At 39.1% G+C, this 18,204-nt stretch overlaps 1 protein-coding gene across 1 annotated transcript; it reads right to left on the reverse strand.

Annotated features, from left to right (window-relative positions):
- Positions 1-707: 707 nt before the first annotated feature.
- On the reverse strand, positions 708-18,204 carry CLTRN (collectrin, amino acid transport regulator). The gene is made up of 6 exons (XM_089508067.1): positions 18,123-18,204; positions 16,682-16,740; positions 12,365-12,450; positions 9,241-9,354; positions 7,250-7,444; positions 708-1,520 (listed from the first exon to the last, which is right to left on the reverse strand). The coding sequence occupies exons 1-6, from the start codon at positions 18,187-18,189 to the stop codon at positions 1,361-1,363; spliced, it is 681 nt and encodes a 226-aa protein (XP_089364193.1). The 5' UTR covers positions 18,190-18,204; the 3' UTR covers positions 708-1,360.

An 18,204-nucleotide genomic window follows, 5' to 3' on the forward strand; every position in this document is an offset into this window, starting at 1 on the left:
CCAGAGATTCAAGCACATTGAGAAGTCCATACATACAAGTCTGGACTTAGACCCTCTGTGTTTCCTGTGAACATCAGTATGTACATGGCCTGTTACTGCTTCTCTTGCTAACTGTAATTTCATATGTGAACACTGCAGCCATCTTCTAGTGGCTGATCCTCTAAACACTAAGAGAGGCCTTGTCTTCACAGGCCAAAAGGCCCATTCCTTCCCCACACCCTATTCTGGCATTGTCCTATTTGCCCAAACCCTGGTTCTAGTGCAAGCAGTCTGGATAATCTCTGGCACATCCAACACCATAATCCAGACAAAACAAGGTTAACATGATTTTTTAAAAAAACTACCTGTTGCTCCGGATCTTCTGGGAAAATCTGAAGCCCTACATCTCCATGCTACTCTGGTCACCTGCATGGGTATCCTGCTGGGCCAACTAGCACATTTGCCATTATCATGGGTCACTTAGTGTGAGGTCAGAACGAAGAACTCAGCATATGACCATCATTGGGTGCCTTATTCTGATTTCAGAAGCAAGTGACCCATGGCAGTGGTGGATGCACTGGGTGGCCCAGTGGGATGCCTGTGCAGACAGCTGCTATGGCACGGAGACCAAAGTGACAGTGGCAGGTTGGGGCAACTGTAGAACTAGGATACTTCAGGTCAACCCTGGAGTACTCTGGCAAGTGCAGACAAGGCCAGACACTCCAAAATATATTCATGTTTATCGGAACAGTCCTGGACTGGTTCCCCTCCCCCCCTCCTTACTTCTTGAAGTGCTACCCAAATCTGTAAAACCAGAACTCATGGTGGGAGATTAAGATGCAAATAAAAGTAAAATGCCATTGACAGCTACAATGGCCTCATCAGTCTTTTGAAAAGCCATTGTTTGTCACGTGCAACATTTGTTTTTGCTCATCAGTTTTTCAAATCCCTCTGAGCTCCAGTGACATGAACTGAATTCTGTGGCAGCTGTACTTCACAGATCAATGCGTTGGTGAATATATCGGAACAAAGCAATTCATACTCCTCCACCCCAGGAAAATAAAATAAAGGATAAAAGGTAACTAAAAGTGAAAACAATTAATAGCAAGGCACAGGCTGGAAAATAGCCTTTGGACTCAAATCTCTTGTACATCCAAAGACTTGGAGTTTTGTTAGATGTTTTCATTAATAATATCTTGAGGCAAATCACATTTTGAGTGTGTATGTGCTTGCATATGCATGGCTTACTAAAGGAAGTGTTCCATGGGGAAATAAAAAGGCAAAGTTCATGGGTTTCTTCTCTTGTTTGATAATCAACATTCATAGCTAGATAAAACAAGGGCAGAGTCTCACAAAGGGTGTGTGAGAAACAAGTGACTGTTCATAAGGGTGCAAACCGTTCGTCATCTGCTGCTGTGTAGACTCCATTAATATGGCCAGCTTTTAAATCTAAAGTATCACAGGGAATTCCATTTTCCATGGTTAATGTGGTTTCACATTTCTCTTGTAAACCTTCTGTTTCTTCATGCTCCTTATTACACCTGAAAAGAGGAGCAAATACTTGTTATTTTCATCAAAGGTCATGCACCTGAGAAAAATGAAACGAGAATAATTTCAACTTGCCTGAAGTCAATCTAGACATTCAGAACTATTGTATGGTAACGGCTTTTTCTGAACTTCACGACAAACTCCAAATTGTGGGGTTCTCACATCTGTATTAGTTCCCTGACAAATACATAGACATGCACATAGAGGTACACTCAAATTGAGCTCCTCCAGACAGCAAGTAGCTGGAGGTTGTGACATTTGTTGTAGTTCTCTGTTTGTTTTAAAGAAAGTCTGGCAACATTTGATTCCCACCCTCAAGTGGGTTTCGTTATAATTCTGAGATATATCAGAACAAAAGTCTAATTCTCCTTTCTCTCCTTCCCCTGCCCCCTTAAAGAGTTATAATATATCAGTATTTCAGTATAATAGTAGTTTTGCACAATAATCTATGGATTTTTAAAAAGAAAATCATTGAAAAAGGAGAAAAAATTCTCTTCAGACCATAGGAGCTTTTTTGCAAGGTATGCCCAGATTTTTTTAAAACTTTGGCCAAAATAAAAGATACTTGTGCAATAAATTGTCACACACCCGCCCCAAAGAATGCAGCAAGTGTACATGGAGGAGAAGACAAGCAGGAAAACCTTCTTTAAATCAATCCCTTCTTTAAATCAACCTAGAGGAGGTAAATGGAAACTTCTTAAAAATGACACATACTCTATTCTCTCTATACACAATCAGTGCAAAGTAAAAATGTTAGCATCCTTCTACCTGGCTACTTTGCCAGAGTGAGCAAAATGAGAGGAAACAACTTGAACACATAGTGCTCATTGGCAGTCAAAAATGTTACAGCTGGCCCTCCATATCCACTAATTCTTTTTCGGCAGATTCAACTATCCACAGCTTGAAAATATTTTTGAAAATATATAAATTTCAAAAATGAAACCTTAATTTTGCCATTTTATATAAGGGACACCATTTTACTATGCCATTTAATTTAACGGAATTTGAGCATCCACAGATTTTGGCATCAATGGGGGTGGTGGGGGTGGTGGGGGTGGTCTGGAACCAAACCCTAGTGGACACCAAGGGCCTACTGTACATCCAAGAAAGGAATATGGAACGTGAGAGTTCTGAATGTGTCATTCAGCTCCTAGACCTAAAACAACAAGGAAGAGATGCAAGGCTTGTATAATGTAGAAAGAAATCACCAGTTAAAAAATCAGCTTCTGAAAGTAAATTTCGGCACAAGGTTATAACACGTTTTATATAATAATGTTTGAAATACGAACATATAATTAATATGTTTGAAATACAAACCTCACTAAATCTTATCCCCCCTTCTTCTGTGATAAATAATTTTTAATCCCAGTACGTAATAACACATCAGCACAACATAGCTGCATTTTTAATGAATTCATTGGTTTACCTTAAGTGACAAAATTATTGTGATTGCAGACGGATACCTTCGTTTTAAAAAGCTTAACCTGTCCTCCATCACACTTTTCTCTAAAGTGTGGAAGAATACCTCCTGGAAGGTACTGCTGCTCATTCTGGGATCTAACGGAAGAGCCCCACCTTCCTAATAACTCACACTACAACCATTACATGAAGCAATGAGGCCACAACTTTTATTGATGACAGTGACATAGGCTTGGCTTCAGCATGGGTCCTGGATTCTGACAGACATCCCAACTTTGTCGACCAATGGCAAAACATATCCCACAGCCCACCTGCTGGTCCAACCAGGATGACAGAAATGGGATGCCACATGGGCAGATACCACTGTGTGGGTCTCCTGCCTCCTGGGGAGGACCATGAATCCTCCTTCCCCAAAGCTGGGCAGGTTCACTCTTCTGTGCCCCAAGATCATTTATGGGGACCCTCCACTGCTTATGACAGGACCTTCCCTAATCACAAAACAAAGGGTAGGAGGGTGAGACATTGTTCAGCAATGAACTGGCTTCAGGAGCAGCAAACAGCTTAAATTTATATCCTGGGACAGGACCTGAGTGAAGCCTTCCAACAGGCCTGGTCAAGTCCCTTCCTCAGACAACCAGGTAGACCCATATTAGCTGCTGCCTCCTGGACACATTCGAAGCATGGAAGGAAGACAGCCTGTCACCCAACATAGTGCTACCCAGGGAAGCTCTCCTCTGCCATGACCTGCAAAGGTCTCCTTGTGGTACATAGGGAAGCCTCATTTTAGATCAAGGAACTTATGCACCTCCATTCTCTCAAGAAAAATGTATTTAGATTGAATCTTTGGTGGGTTAAAAAAACACACAAGAAAACTAGAAAATACTTTTTTAAAAATAATAGCCCAGAAGAAGTTAGGGAAGGATAGCATACCCTCAAATATTAGACTGAGGAAAAATGGGACATATTTGGACAAATAACATCAGACAGTAGTCAAAATAGAAGTTGTTAATGAAGAACATACAAACTAGGAGTGGCTACAGCAATTTGCTTTTGCCTGAATCTACTGGGGAAGGAATGATTAGGCCCTCTGTATTCTCTCTCTGTTGCTAAAATAACTGACTGCAAATTGCTTTTACACTTTGAACCCAGTATACAGTAATGGAAGTAAGCCAAGAACAAAAGGGGAAGGTGAGAAGAGAGAGGGAAACTGACACATTTTAAAAGCAGCTGGAAAAGTGACAGAGGATTAATCAGGACTGTCCCTGACAAATTGAGAGTTGTAAGGCATGGGAGAGGCTTCCCCTCTGTTCTACCTGAAGGCTACCATTCCCGAGAAGCCAACCAAGCCAAGGTGACTGGTTCCAGGAACTGCGCCTGGGATGTAGACTACACAGGTGATAGACAAAGCTTAGACAATTGTTTGTCTTATATGAGGAGGAAGGTTTTGCAAACAGAAAGCACTCCTATGTCTTTGACACAGTTTATCATCCAGGTTCACTCAGCTCTAAAAGCAGCAACCTTTCTGTTCCTCCTCCAAAATAACGCTATGTATTGTTGCATTTTTACAACAAAGAACATGTTAAAAATTGTCTCTGCTGTCTTTATTGCAAGAGTGGTTTTCAACCTTGAGGGCCACTGATTCATAGACAAGGCCTCCTCCTATGTCTTATATGATGCAGCATCAGCAATGTTGGGAGATAACCAACCCAAAGGTCACCTTCAGTTCCTTCCAAGATCTATAATATATACTGTAACAACCTCAGACAGGGCTCATATATCAGCAATATTAACAGCCATAAAGGTATATTGTTCTGCTGCAAATTCTCAGATGTTGTGATTTATTAAAAATAAATGGACAAGGAAGGGCTCGCTTTGATTGCAACACAGCCGCATCTCCACAAGGCTTGTTCATAGAACTGCCTTTGCTTTAATGGATCCAAGAAACAGTGCAAAGTCTTTTGTCCAGAATATTATTCTCTTTCTCATTATTATTGTTATTATTATCATTTACTGACTTAACATCCTACCAATATTTGAGTCCATTCCAATGCAGTTTGAAAAATTGACTTTTTGGGACTGATGGCAGTCATCACAAGGTGAATATTTCTTATGAACGCACTCTAATGAACCAAAAAAAGGGCTGAACTCTAGTTCTTAGCCCCAACCTAAAATAGATCCAGTGAATCAATTGCTGAATGGTAAATCAATATTTACATAAAATATATCACTCCAGTGAGTTTGCTCTAGTTGGAACTAGTAATTGAATTAGAGCCCACTCTACCAATAGCATGATATTCAACTAATATATCTGGTATACTAGTTTCCAAGCATGTCTGCTGCTTACACTGGACTTCTACAGTGCTACACCTGCATTTCCTGTGGAATGTATGTCCATTCTGGCTGGGTCTGCTGTTAGATAGTGGAGCAATGGACCAGTGTGTGTATAAAAGTGGAACCTAGATACATTGCCTCGCCTTACCATCTCATTTCTTCTGTATCCATTGGTAAAGTCCCTTGAGACCAGGGCAAACCATCCATGGAAGGTGTGGAAATCAGGGGGCAGCACCCTTTTGAGTAGGATAGCACCATGATCTGGGGAATAAATGGGGTATTTCCTCCCACTATACTTTACTGTCTGTATGTAACATTAAAAGGATCATGGACCAGCTTATGTGATCAATGTTTCAAACTATCAGATAGCAATTCCATCCTCTGCAGAGAGAATGAAAGTCTGCAGCATAAGCTACAAATTCTTCTGTATATATATATATATATGCCACTTTAGAAATAATAATACACATAGATGCAAGCACAGGCATACACACTTACAAACATGGGGCTTGCAACCAAATGTACTGTACCCATCTACCTAAAAGTGATGCTGCTGTGCACTCCAAGCAGACCATTCTGTTCTTCTCTTCCCCGCTCTCATTCTACATTCTGTGGCTCTTAATACATTCATTGGCCTGCTTTATAGGGGGAGTGGGATTGTCCTCTTACATTTTGTATTTCTGGATATTTTATACTTCTGCACACCTTGGGTGTTCATTGAGTTTGATACTGACACCTCCCTCTTTTCAGTGGTCCATTTTGGCTATAAGCTTGTCTGGACTCTTGAGTTTATTGTTAGAAAGAATGATAGATGTAGAGAAGTGACATGTCACACAAGAGCTGCTGACCATGCAGACATCCAGCCTGCAGATAGCTAGACGCTGATGCACAAGTGATGTCAGTGCCCCCTCATGTCAGTGGGGTTGTGAATTTACTCTAGACTTTAGTCTGAATTTTAAGAAAGGAGACACTCAAGGTGCTGAAGCTTTGGGAGATAGGATTCCACATGGTAGTTCCTTAGAGTTTGGGTGAAAAATTCATCACCCCACTGGCATGCAAACTAACAGCCACCATGCTGGAATGGGTGGTAAAAAGGATTTAGATCAAATAGTGACAGGTGAGGAAGTGCCACGATTGTCTTTCTGTAATCAGTCTGACTAGCAATATCATCCCATTTAACTGTAGTTCTCCTTCTCCTACAAAATCCCCTCCTCCAGCACAGGTTGCCTGGGAAGCAATCTTCCATATCACAGGACAATCAGAGGTACAGTCAGTTAAGAAGTGGAAGAGGGCTTTCCTTACTGTGGCACCCAGCCATGGAATTCACTGGTGTGTTGACAGGTCCTTTCTCTGATATCTGATGCCAATGGAGAGTGATAATTTCCATGTCAGTGAACACTGATTTGGCTCTAGACTAGTGGTCCTCAAACTATACTCTAAGGGATGTTGGACTTCAGCTCCTAGAATCCCAGACTATTGGCCAACATGGCTGAGGCTTCTGGGAGCTGAAGTCCAAAATCTCTTAAAGTGCACAGTTTGAGGACCACTGCTTTAGACCTTCATCAAAAGTTTAAAGGAGCTATCCTAGGTGCTGAACTCCAGCCTCCAAAAAGGTCCTTTAAATTTAGGATGAGATTTCACCACCACCACATTGACAGGAGCCACTAGCTACTTCTGGCTGTGATAGAATTTAGATACCAAGTGAAAACTGCTTTATTGTCATATGCCTACAGCCTGCACAGTTCTTGAGCATCAAGATTTTGTCTTTTTACATTTTTCCCCTTTCAAAATTATCCCTTTGTTTTTCAGTTACTGTAGTTAGCTACATTTGGGAGGCCTGGTAGGAGAACAAGAAGATGTCATCATTGCTTCAAATAAAGAAGGAAGCAAGATAAAGATACATACAACCATGAAATGCATACAGCTTTGTGAATCTGGGCTGACACCAAACTGGAAAACACGAAGTGCTTACCTCCTGTTTTGACAGATTCCAGAGCTGGCAAGGAGAACAATCCCAACTACAACCAGGCAAAGAACAACACCAAAGACAATCAGCCATGTTGGCACAGATGGCTCAATTGGTGGAGCTAGAGTTGTTGAGATGTGCAAGAACTGCAGTGTGCTATCATCTAGTAAAAAGGCACTGTTGATTCGATTTTTGTTGGACCTTTGAAACAAATCAAAGTAAGGCACATTATTCATGTTAAATATGAATATATTCATATCCAGACATTGCAACTGTATGGACCACAAGGGATGAATAATCATCATGACCTGGCTGTAGTCATTCATAGCCTCTTTAGACGAGACACTGAAATACTTTGTCTGAAGTCTACTTGAAGAAAGACAGGAAGCACCATATGGTCCAGTTTGCTGCAAGAGTTTTGACAGAAGCTGCCCGTTCACATCATATTACACTAGTTCACCAAACTTTCAGTTATCTTCTGAACTCAATACAAGATAACAGCTTTGTCTTTTAAAGCCCTTCAAGTTTTGGGACAAGTACATATCAATAATACACACACCCACACTCAGCATAGGAGATCTTTGTTCCACTTCAAATATACTCCTTGAGGTTTCTGTGGATTCTTATGTGAGATAAGGTGTGGTAGGAAGGAAATTTCTAAATTGGGATGATCTGTTGGCACATAAAAGTATTTGAATTACAGGGTGTCTTGCTTCACCTGTTGTGGTGGCCAAGTTTACCATAGCTACTATTTTTAGAACACTGTGGGTATTAAGAGTGTATATGTCTTCCGCTTAAGAGTGTGTGTGCCTTCAGGTCATCTGTCAACTCGTGGCAGCCTCATGACTGTTTCATAGGGTTTTTCATCTGTTTCATAGGGTTTTTCATTGCTAGGAAGATGCAGAGGTGGTTTGCCAGTTCTTTCCTCTGAAATATAGCCTGGTCTCCACACAAGCACTAAACTGGGTTGACTCTGATTTCCTTGCAAGATCAAATGAGATCTCGTGCCTTCAGGGTATTTAGGCCACTCCCTGTGGGTGTAAAACTTGGCCAAAATTGTAGAGGTCTTGTGGATTTCATTAACATTGTCTTACATGTCCATTCCACAGATTCAGACAATGGTTGCCACTTTTTTTTTTTAACTTATCTGTCACTTAGGAATTGGAGTTTAAAGTACAGTATTGGACACTTCAAAATAACAAATCCTGTCTACAAGTGATGGATAAGGTCCTGGAACAGCATGCCACCAATGAAGTAACAGACTTAATGTAAATCTACTTATACTTCAAATGCTTCAAAGAACACCCACCCTCAGCACATTCCACTATTCTTACTGTCGAAAAAATCAATAATCTCCTTGCCCTGCATTAATGCACTGAAGTTGGTTTTGAATTTCTCTGTAGAAAACAATTTAATCTGCTCATAAGCTTAAAAGTTAATCTTCCCAAAGAATGCATTCTCATTCACTACCATGTCTGCTTTTTTAAAAAAGAAAAAGAAGCATTACATTTCCTAAAGATAACCTTTATAAAAATGCTTAATTTCTACGGCAACTTGAAAAAAATACAGCAGCTATTTTCCTCTGCAAAAATTTAGCAAAAACTTCATGGATAATCTACTTATGGATAACAAATTTATTGAACACCATTGGCTGTATAGGTTGCAAAATGGCTTGTTCTTTCCCACTATGGGGTTTTCTTACAGTTCTTCTACTGTAGAAGTCAAAGAAATGTTTAGCTCCAATGACTAAAACACATAAGGGATATGCCCTTGATGACGAGACATGTACACCAGGATAAGAGTCTTGAAATGCCTCCAGATCAGGGCTAGTAATCACATCGCCCATGGAAGTGGCTTATGCAAACCATGCTTCCTAATAAGATATATGTGTGCCCAAGGCAAAAAGAGAAAATCCAGCAATTTCCCACCACAAACAACACTAAAGAGTCACATCACTACATTGTAAAGATATGGATGGCCACACATTGTTGCAGTACCTTATGGCTGCTTCCACATCACCCTTGGGAACAGTTATATTTGTGGATGAATCGGTAACCACGAACCAAAATGATACTCGCTCTGTTACACTGCAAAGCTGTACATTGGAAATTCTGTGAAAGGTTACAAAAAGGGGGAGGATTATTAGCAAATAACAGGTCATGATCATCCATGTTCAAGTAATCAAAAGAGACAGGGCATGTTTCAAATCTATCTAGAAATGAAACCTTCACATCTTCACAGCATTTTCTTTATGATTGCTTCAAACATGTTGGAGTTCAGCCTTGGCATTGAAAACAGAATCTTAGGGTAAAACCAGAACTTGGAAAAGTTACTTTTTAAGACAAGAATTTCCAAAAAGGCTTCTGGCCTTTCTCAGTCTGGACTCTGAGAAAGATAGTGAGCCATCATTTAGCATTTTTCATTTTTCTTTGCTTTTTCCTTTGTGCTAAAAATTCCACCATAAACATCATATGTGTAAGCTTTGCAATAATATTCCATTATAAGACAAGAGTGTAGCCATCCATTAGGCACAAAAAATGCGGCCTATGAGCACATCCAGTCCTTCAAGTTTATTTTTATTGCTGATAAGAATTTCAATCCCCCAAAGTGTGTGTGTGTGTGTGTGTGTGTGTGTGTTTTGTTTGGCCAAATGAGGGACAATAGTGCTCTCCAAGCCTTTGTGAGTACTATTGGTCATTTATGGAGGTTTGTGGGTTTTTGGTCCTTTTTGCATCCTCTCGCCTTTTTTAGGCAGGGAGAAGGCTTTTCCTTTTCCCAAACAAGAAATCACTGTCTGGTTACTTCCTTTATAGAAAAAGGCTCTTTGGAAAAGGTGAGGGGGTGTAAAAGACTCTCTAATCCAACCATACGGCCACTCGTGCCCCTCCTGAGGTTGAGGAGAGCTTTTGACTAATCTGGAGGCAACATGGTTTTGGTTCCAAATTGGGTTAGAGTGAACAAGTATTCACACTACTTGTCCCTAAAAGCTGCACTTGATATTTTAAATAGGTCAAAGATTATGAAAATCAAAATAACAAACACAGACTATATGATATAGATTTTAATATGGACTGATCAAAGGTTATGAATACCTCTATTACATAAATAATATGCTGGATTTATTAAATAAAGAATTCACATGAACTCATCACTGGGAATAAAACTCTTTATTAATAAAGATGGCTCTACCAAACTGGGCTTTTTCTACAACTGTTTTCATTTGGTCCAGCAAAACAGCTGCTTGTAAACAAATATAAACAAAAACATAAACAAAAACTGTAGCAGTTAGGTTTTGCATCATCTTCACAGCAACAGTGGAGCCTAATCACTTAAGTACTAGTTTTCTTAATCACAGATGTCATATTGGCAAGGACAGTCCCTATTAATCCTCTGTCATTCCACTTTTTCACCTACTTTTAAAACATCCCATTTTCTTTCTTCTTCTCCCACACTTTCTCCTTGTACTCTTTATTTCAAATGCTGTTTAATCATTTTGTCTTCTAGGGAGAGTTCAGGCTTGATTTGCTCTAGGACCCATTTATTTGTTTTTTTAGTAGTCTACAATACCCACAGAACTCTTTTTTAAATGAATTTTTAAGATTTTTAAAACACATATATAAAGATATGCTAATAAGCATATTAACATACTGGTATTTACAATAAAAGAAAGAATGGGAGAGAATAAGGGGGAAAGGGGGTGAAGAAAGGAAAGTGAAAATAAGAAGAAAGGAAAGAAAGAATACTCCAGCACCAGATCTCGAATGATCTGATTCTTTTCCTGTCAGCTTTTTCTCACAACCATACATAGAAATTGGAAATAAAATGGCATAGACTATCCTAACTCTAGTATTCAATGATTTGATATTTCAGGATCTTGTTTAATTCCTTCATATCTGCCCATATAGTCTTCTTCTGATTTCTTGACTGCAGTCTCTATTCTGATTAAAAAATGAGCCATTTCTTTTGCTTTTATTAAAAGTGCTTTGCTTTGGTGGGGAGTAAAGGAAATTAGGAATTGGCACCATAATCATGACAATAAACACCTCATATACTTGTTTTTTTAATTCTCATACATTATATTTTACTATTTCCTTCTTGACTTCTACGTAATTTTGTAATCTGAAATGTGGCATGTGAAGAGGCCTATAGAACTCTTGTTCTTCAGCTGTTGATTTACAGTTTAGTACATAAAGTGCATTGTGTACTGCATGACTGGCAGCTAATCTTTGTAAGTTTTTTGACTGCATTATATTTTAAAATGTTAAATTTAGCTATGTGTTCTGCAAATGGATGGAATGTCCATGGAGAAATAAAAGTTCTGTTTTAATTTTAAAAATTGTTAAATATGAACTGAGAAGTATAACATCCCCATCAGCCTGGATGACAGAGCAATGAATATAAATTGTGAGCACAGCTGTTTGTGCACTGAAATCAGGCACGGTTCCATGGCTCTGTGGCAGAATACGTGCTCTACATGCAGAAGGATCCTGGTTCGATTCGGAGCATCTCTAGTTCAAAGTGATAGGTATTGAATGATAGAAAAGATCGCTGCTTGAGACCTTTGGCAGCTGCAGTGGGAAAAAAATGTTGCTCAGTGAGGAAGCACTTGCTTTGCTTGTAAAAAGGTATAGGTTTAACTGTGGTGATAAAAAATACCTCTGTCTGAGACCCCAGAAAGTCACTGCAAATCACTGGAGGCACTACCAAGATGGACGGATCAATAATTTAATGCAGTTTGAGAAAGCGAGAACTGCCACACTACAGAAATAAAGCAGCTTGACACCACTTTAGGGCTCTATCCTGTGGAATTCTGGGATTTCTAGTTTGGTGAGGTATTCAGCCTGGTCTGTCAGAGAGCTCTGGTGGCTCAAACTACAAATCCCAGAATTCTGTAGGATACTGTCCTGGCATTTAAAATGGTGACAAACTACTGCAGTGGGGTTGCACCCAGCTACCTAAACCAACATTGGAGTCCTCTCATTTCTACTTGTTAATTAAGTTCATGGACCTTCATGCAATATTGAAACTTTACTGGCTGAATCTGAAATTCTCACATTTGCAGGGTATCATCCATGTCACATAATAACAAAGAATATTCACAGCAAAATTAGGGATACTCACTTGGTTGCTTTCTGCCTGGAGGATCGTCTCATGGCAAAAGCCACCATTGCTTTAAAGAGATATTCTTCAGTAGCATCCCATCTATACTGTAAAGAAGCAAAATAATGATTATAGGAAGGGAGATAGAAGAAGAGATCTCCGCCTCTTTTTGTCAGGTTGAAGAAGAAAATGCTTTGCTCTTGATGTACACAGAAATTGGTTTATGCAAATTAGAAAACTGTAATATGTTCTACATGGGGCTACCTATGATTATATTGTATTTATTTATTACATTTATGTACTACTTTTCTTCCTCTTCTTCCCCATTTTTATCTTCAGACCAACTCTGGGAAAGAAAGGAGGAGACAGATAGAGTTCATAGCTCAGTGGAGTCTGGAACTTTGATCTTCCAAGCCCTAGGCCAGCACCCAAACCACTATACTACATATACTACAGCACTCAAACCACTACACCACATAGCCATGTTGGCCACATAGCAAAGCACAATAACATACAAAATCCATAAAACAGTGATACTTTTATTGAACAAGGAAAAGGCACAAAATGCATGATGCAATCTTTCAAAGGAGTTTATCACACAGGAACCTATGTGCTTCAATCCCAAAAATGGTTAAAGTGGCTGCATCCCAGAAAAGCACACAAATGTGCAAATGATTATCACATGCAGAGCACAATGATCCATTAAGAGCACATTACTAATGTGAGAAAGTTGGTAGAAAGCGCATTTGGTTTTCATACCGATGCAGACAAATCTCTCTGATGGTTTGGAAATAACTTTTTAGTACATGTGCACAAACAGTAGTTGCGTCACCAGAAGTCACCCAGAGAAATAAACAATTTTATTTATACAATTTTCTTTATAAAAATATACTGTACTGCCCTTACTGGTATCCAAACTAAGTAAAAAGAACAGAACATTACCCAATGTAATGTAAAGAAAAGAGAAAACTTTCCTCTCACAGCGTCCCTGCCTTCCCTCACTAGCTGTTCCTTTCAGAGACCTGGCCAATGGAGATGGCTGGAGGAGGAGACATTCACAAGGGAGAGAAGGAAGCTTTTTCTGTGTGTGTGTGTGCGCGTGCCTGCTGATCCTTTAAAAGCCTGGCTGAAGCATAAAAGGCTGCATCCCTCTCATCACAACAAAGCAGCAAAGAACCATGGGAAATCTGCCAACAAGCACAAAATCCCACAAATAGCTTTCACACTACAGCAATTGTGCAAAGAAGGTGAATTCCTGAATGAAACATAAATGAAAACACAGTATGACTATTCCCTAATTTATGTCACTTTCTGTTCAGATGCTAAGCAGTTTGCGCATAGCGTCGCCTGAAAACAATTTATGCAATTGTGCCCAATATACTGGATAACTGCGGGTTTGGACCCATTTAAAGTTCCAATTTTCCCTAAGTGATAAACTCCAAAGCTCCACTGGCTTCTTCATCAGGCAAATGTGTTAAAAATGAAACAAGGGGGGGAAATGATGATGTTGGAGTCAGAATCCTACATTTTATCAAGATCTTGTTATAGTTTTTCTGTGTTAAGATGTAGGCAGAGGCAATTCCTCCTTTAAATTGAACTTTAAATTTTATTTCCTGGAGTTTATGACTCTTTGTATTCAGAACCCTCATGGTCAAGAAGGAGGATTGGCTTCTGCCCTACAGGGGCAGGCAAAGGTTGCCTTTACTCTGTGCTTTTCATTTTTGATGATGATGATGATGATGATTTTCATTTTTGCTGTGATTGCATAATTACAGCAAAAATAAAAATGAAAAATACAAAAGGAAGGGAGTAAAAATAGCCTTGGCAAAGGCATTCATGCACTAAAAGGCATGGAAGGCAGTATTACAGAGATGGTGTAGAAGGGACCATGGATTGCCAAAGCAGCACAATCACAATTGAAGAGAAGTGAGATACTGAATGTTTTCAAAATGGTATGTTCGCATTTGCTTCACTTACATGATTGTTGTGAGAAAAAAAGCTGGTGTGATAAAGTCCTAACTAAAGATATCCAGGGGACTTCTTCTCATAGAGCTATTGAGGTTTGGAACTGTCTTCCTAGGATTTTGTTATTCCAGTGTGGCAGGAATAACAGAGAGACTGGTTGATCCAGATCACATATAGTTGGGAAGGGTTTTCCACCAAAGAATAGAGCTCACCCGATTCTTTTATTTCATCAATGCATACTGCACTCATGCAACAACCAGAGCTGGGTCCTTTTCTGGAACAGATGTCTGAAGTTGTATCTAAAATTTTGGAGCTGGAAACCTGCTTCTGTTATATGAGAATCTTTAGCAAGATATAATAGATGTATAGTTAATGATTTCTAGTTTACCATCTAGTGGATATTGGACAGGTCCATGAATTAGACAGACATAAGTAAACAATGAGACATTACAGCACAATGAGACAAGCAGCAATATAACTGCACCATCTGTCTACTCAAGGTTCCTCCTGTAGCTTCACGAGATTTAATGGGTTATAATTCCTTTCTCATGTATCAAAAGAACTGCATCAGTTGCATTTTTGAGAACACTCAATCAATGTTGCTTTAAGATGTAAAATAGTAAATGCTAGAATGTAGCAGCAGAGAATCCTGAAACGTCATCTACAAATTATCTGAGTGTATATGTGTAAATGAAATTAGCTGGAACACACACACATGGGTCACCAATTCCACATTTCTGGAACCTCTTTGGAAAGGCATGGATGTGAGCATATGCCCATAGAGATATCATTCCTTTGTAAACTGAAGGCTGTCATAGACAAACTACATATGAAACATACCGTATTAGCACGAAGATTCAAGGATACTTAAATTCAGTTTCCAGCAAGGCAAGGGTTGAATGATCATCTCTTACTGGCCAGTATAAGGACTCTACCTGCTGTGACAGGTAGATATTTAACAAGAAATGGGCTTTTTATGCTAATGTGTTGTTTAATCTTTTAAAAATCCTGTTGTTGCTTAATGATGTTTTGATCTTAAACTTGTGTGTTTTTAACCTTATGTGGTTTTTATTGTATTTTCTATCTCTTTGTAAGCTGCCTTAAGTGTCAGTCTGGGAGAAAGGTGGGTAATAAATAAATAAATTACCTAACAGTTCTTGGAACATACTGTATATATGTAAAGGGTTTTTCTTTGCTACATGCCTTTGCCTAAACCATTCCCTGAAAATGTGCCAATGTAGTGGTTTGAATGTTGGACCTCTGGGAGACCAGGATTTGAATCTCTGCTCAGTGGAAAGCAATGTCAAACCTCCTCTGAACAAATCTTGCCAAGGAACCCCTGTGGTAGGGCCCCCTTAGGTTTTCACTCAGAAATGACTTGAAAGCACACAACAACAACAACAACAAATAACAATTTTGTTGGTATTATGTTAAAATAAACATCTAATTCTGGACCATCACCATCACATTCACCATCATAATATTTATCTATATCTCACTTTTTCCTCAGTTTGGAACTCAAGATGTTTTACAAAAGTTAAAACCAAGTTACATCATAGAAAAATTAAAAATATAGTTATACTATCCATAAAATTAATACCAGTTACAAACATTGACATTAAAAAAGAAAACAAAGAGACAGTACAGTGCCTTAAGTCTTTCCCCTTGAAGAACCACCTTCAAAGGCTTGCTAGACAACAACAAAACTTTCACCTTCCTATGGAAGGATAGCAAGGAGGGCTCCAATCTAACATCTCTGGGAAGGGGGTTTCAGAACCTGAAAAGTCCTCTTCTGTGATCCCGTGAAATGTCTCTGTGAAGGTGATGGGACAGACAGTGGGATTTTTCTTTCCTTTAGAGGAAGGGTATTTAGAATTAAGGCTGAAGAGATGAACTATTCAGCACTTGTTGAATAGCATTAGACAAAAGCAGCCAGATTATAAGCAGCCAGAACCTGACACAAAATATATTTTCTTCCATGGAAGCTCACATGTTCACATTTTATTTAATTCTCCAGTAGCCTAACAGCCAAAATAGAGATTCTAGTGGGATGGAGGAAATTAGCAGCTTCTTACAGTATGTACATGGTTCACACTAGGAACAGGCTCTGGAAATTATGTATGAAAGACTGGCAGCTTGAAAGGCAGCTGGGGGAATGCGTTGTTGTTCTTGGGTTTGTTAAAGGATGTAAAGCATTACATCTATGTCAACAATGCTGTCCAAATGTCAAAAGAATTGCTAGTTTCATGTTGGAAAATATACTTGATTGATAATTTAATAACATTTTTAGACATGTTTTGATCTTGCGCATGATACTAGTTGGCCTTACATAAAACTTTCACTCCCCAAAGTAGATGTTCATATTTCACTTACTGCATTGTCTCCCAGAGCTGTTTTGATACTGAGCCGCACTTTGAAAGCATTCTCTCCATCTGTTGCAAAGAAAAGTGACAAATGGAAATGTGTACTTCACACATGAATAAAGGGCTAAGGGTCAGTTGCTTTGTATATAACAGGACATTCTGTGATTAGAATTCCCAACTGTAATTAATACAGGGTAAGTCTCCATGAGTAAGGAGTTTATCACACAGGGGAAATCCAGTGCAGAAATGGAATTTAAAAGCTAGACAAAAACCACAAAAGCAGGTAGACTTTCACACATGTCATTGTTAAACTGGTGTTAACCCGAACAGAAAGTAAACAAAAGCCACTCCTTTTTACTTTTGGGAGCAGATTTTGTCTACTTTCTGTCCACTTTCCATTCGGATTAACACAAGTTTAACAATGACGTTGTGCAAAAATCAACTCACTTTTGCAGTTTTTTTCTAGTTTAAACCCCCGTTTTTGCATGGGATTTCCCCCGTGTGATAAACTCCTAAGGCGATTATCACATAGAGGCTTACCGTGGCTAAAATGTGGCTAAATCATGCCCAAAGCACATGGGTGTGATAGCCAATCACACTTGCCTCCCATGATTTAATTATCATTGAGGCATCCCGCTCTTCTCCTATCATCAACGCATTTGGGAGCAGTTATTTTTCAACAACGGGAACTTCTGTTATTGGAGAAATGGCTGCTCACAGAAATCAATACAGGAAAGACCATAAGTGTGAATGCTCTGGGAGAGGGATATAGCTATGGAGGGAGACATTGCCCCAAAAGAGGAATTTTGAACCTCCAAGTGAAACTTTCTTTCATTCCACACATTTTTAGCATTTTTGAGAGGAAGATATTGAAAATCATTCACACCTAGAACTCTTGTATTGCTTTTGTTTAGATTCCCTTGGCAACTTTGCCTTCTGCTTTTCTTGGGATACATAATCTGTGTTTCTGAATGCTTAACTGAAATTTTAAGTTTCTGTAATACTAGAAATTTGGTGACTGAAGAATTTTTATGTGACAGGCACCACTTCATTTCCCCTCTCTGCCTAGCTACACCCCCAGGAGGGGGGATTACCTATGCGGAAACTGCAGACCAGTTTTCATGTGTAACATAATCATAAACCATTTTGGCACAAGATGAATTACCAATGACTTCGATATACTATTATAAACAGCATGGGAGGTGCTCCATTAAGGTCTTTCAGTGTTCTTTTAACTCCCTTAGTAAAAGAATTATCCAAATTATTTTAAAATAATTTTATAGCCTAATCCAGTGGTAAATTTACTCAAAAAATAAGTCTCACAGAGGTGAGAAAGATTTATTTCCAAGTAAACAAGTAAAAATGTACTGGTAAGACCTAGGTTTTAGCTTGTCAGATCATTTAAAGCCATCTGTGGCAGAAGAATGATGCATGGAAGCATAGGCTCTTACCTGGTCTGCAAAGTTCAGCATAGGCTACAGTAACCCAAGCAGATGCAAGCAGCAATCCCCCTAACATCCTTGTAGATTGGAA

Source organism: Sceloporus occidentalis, unplaced genomic scaffold (assembly GCF_023333645.1).
Source record: "Sceloporus occidentalis isolate IW3139 unplaced genomic scaffold, rSceOcc1.0.p SCAF_2, whole genome shotgun sequence".
Classification (NCBI taxonomy): domain Eukaryota; kingdom Metazoa; phylum Chordata; class Lepidosauria; order Squamata; family Phrynosomatidae; genus Sceloporus; species Sceloporus occidentalis.

What these genes read in the sequence shown, in the direction of transcription:
- CLTRN (XM_089508067.1), bottom strand. Translation starts at nt 18,189, where the DNA reads ATGTTAGGGGGATTGCTGCTTGCATCTGCTTGGGTTACTGTAGCCTAT. An exon ending in GATGTGGAAGCAGCCATAAG is followed by an intron (nt 7,445 to 9,240) that starts GTACTGCAACAA and finishes TTTGTTTCAAAG; the next exon opens with GTCCAACAAAAATCGAATCA. An exon ending in GGAATCTGTCAAAACAGGAG is followed by an intron (nt 1,521 to 7,249) that starts GTAAGCACTTCG and finishes TCCTCTTTTCAG; the next exon opens with GTGTAATAAGGAGCATGAAG.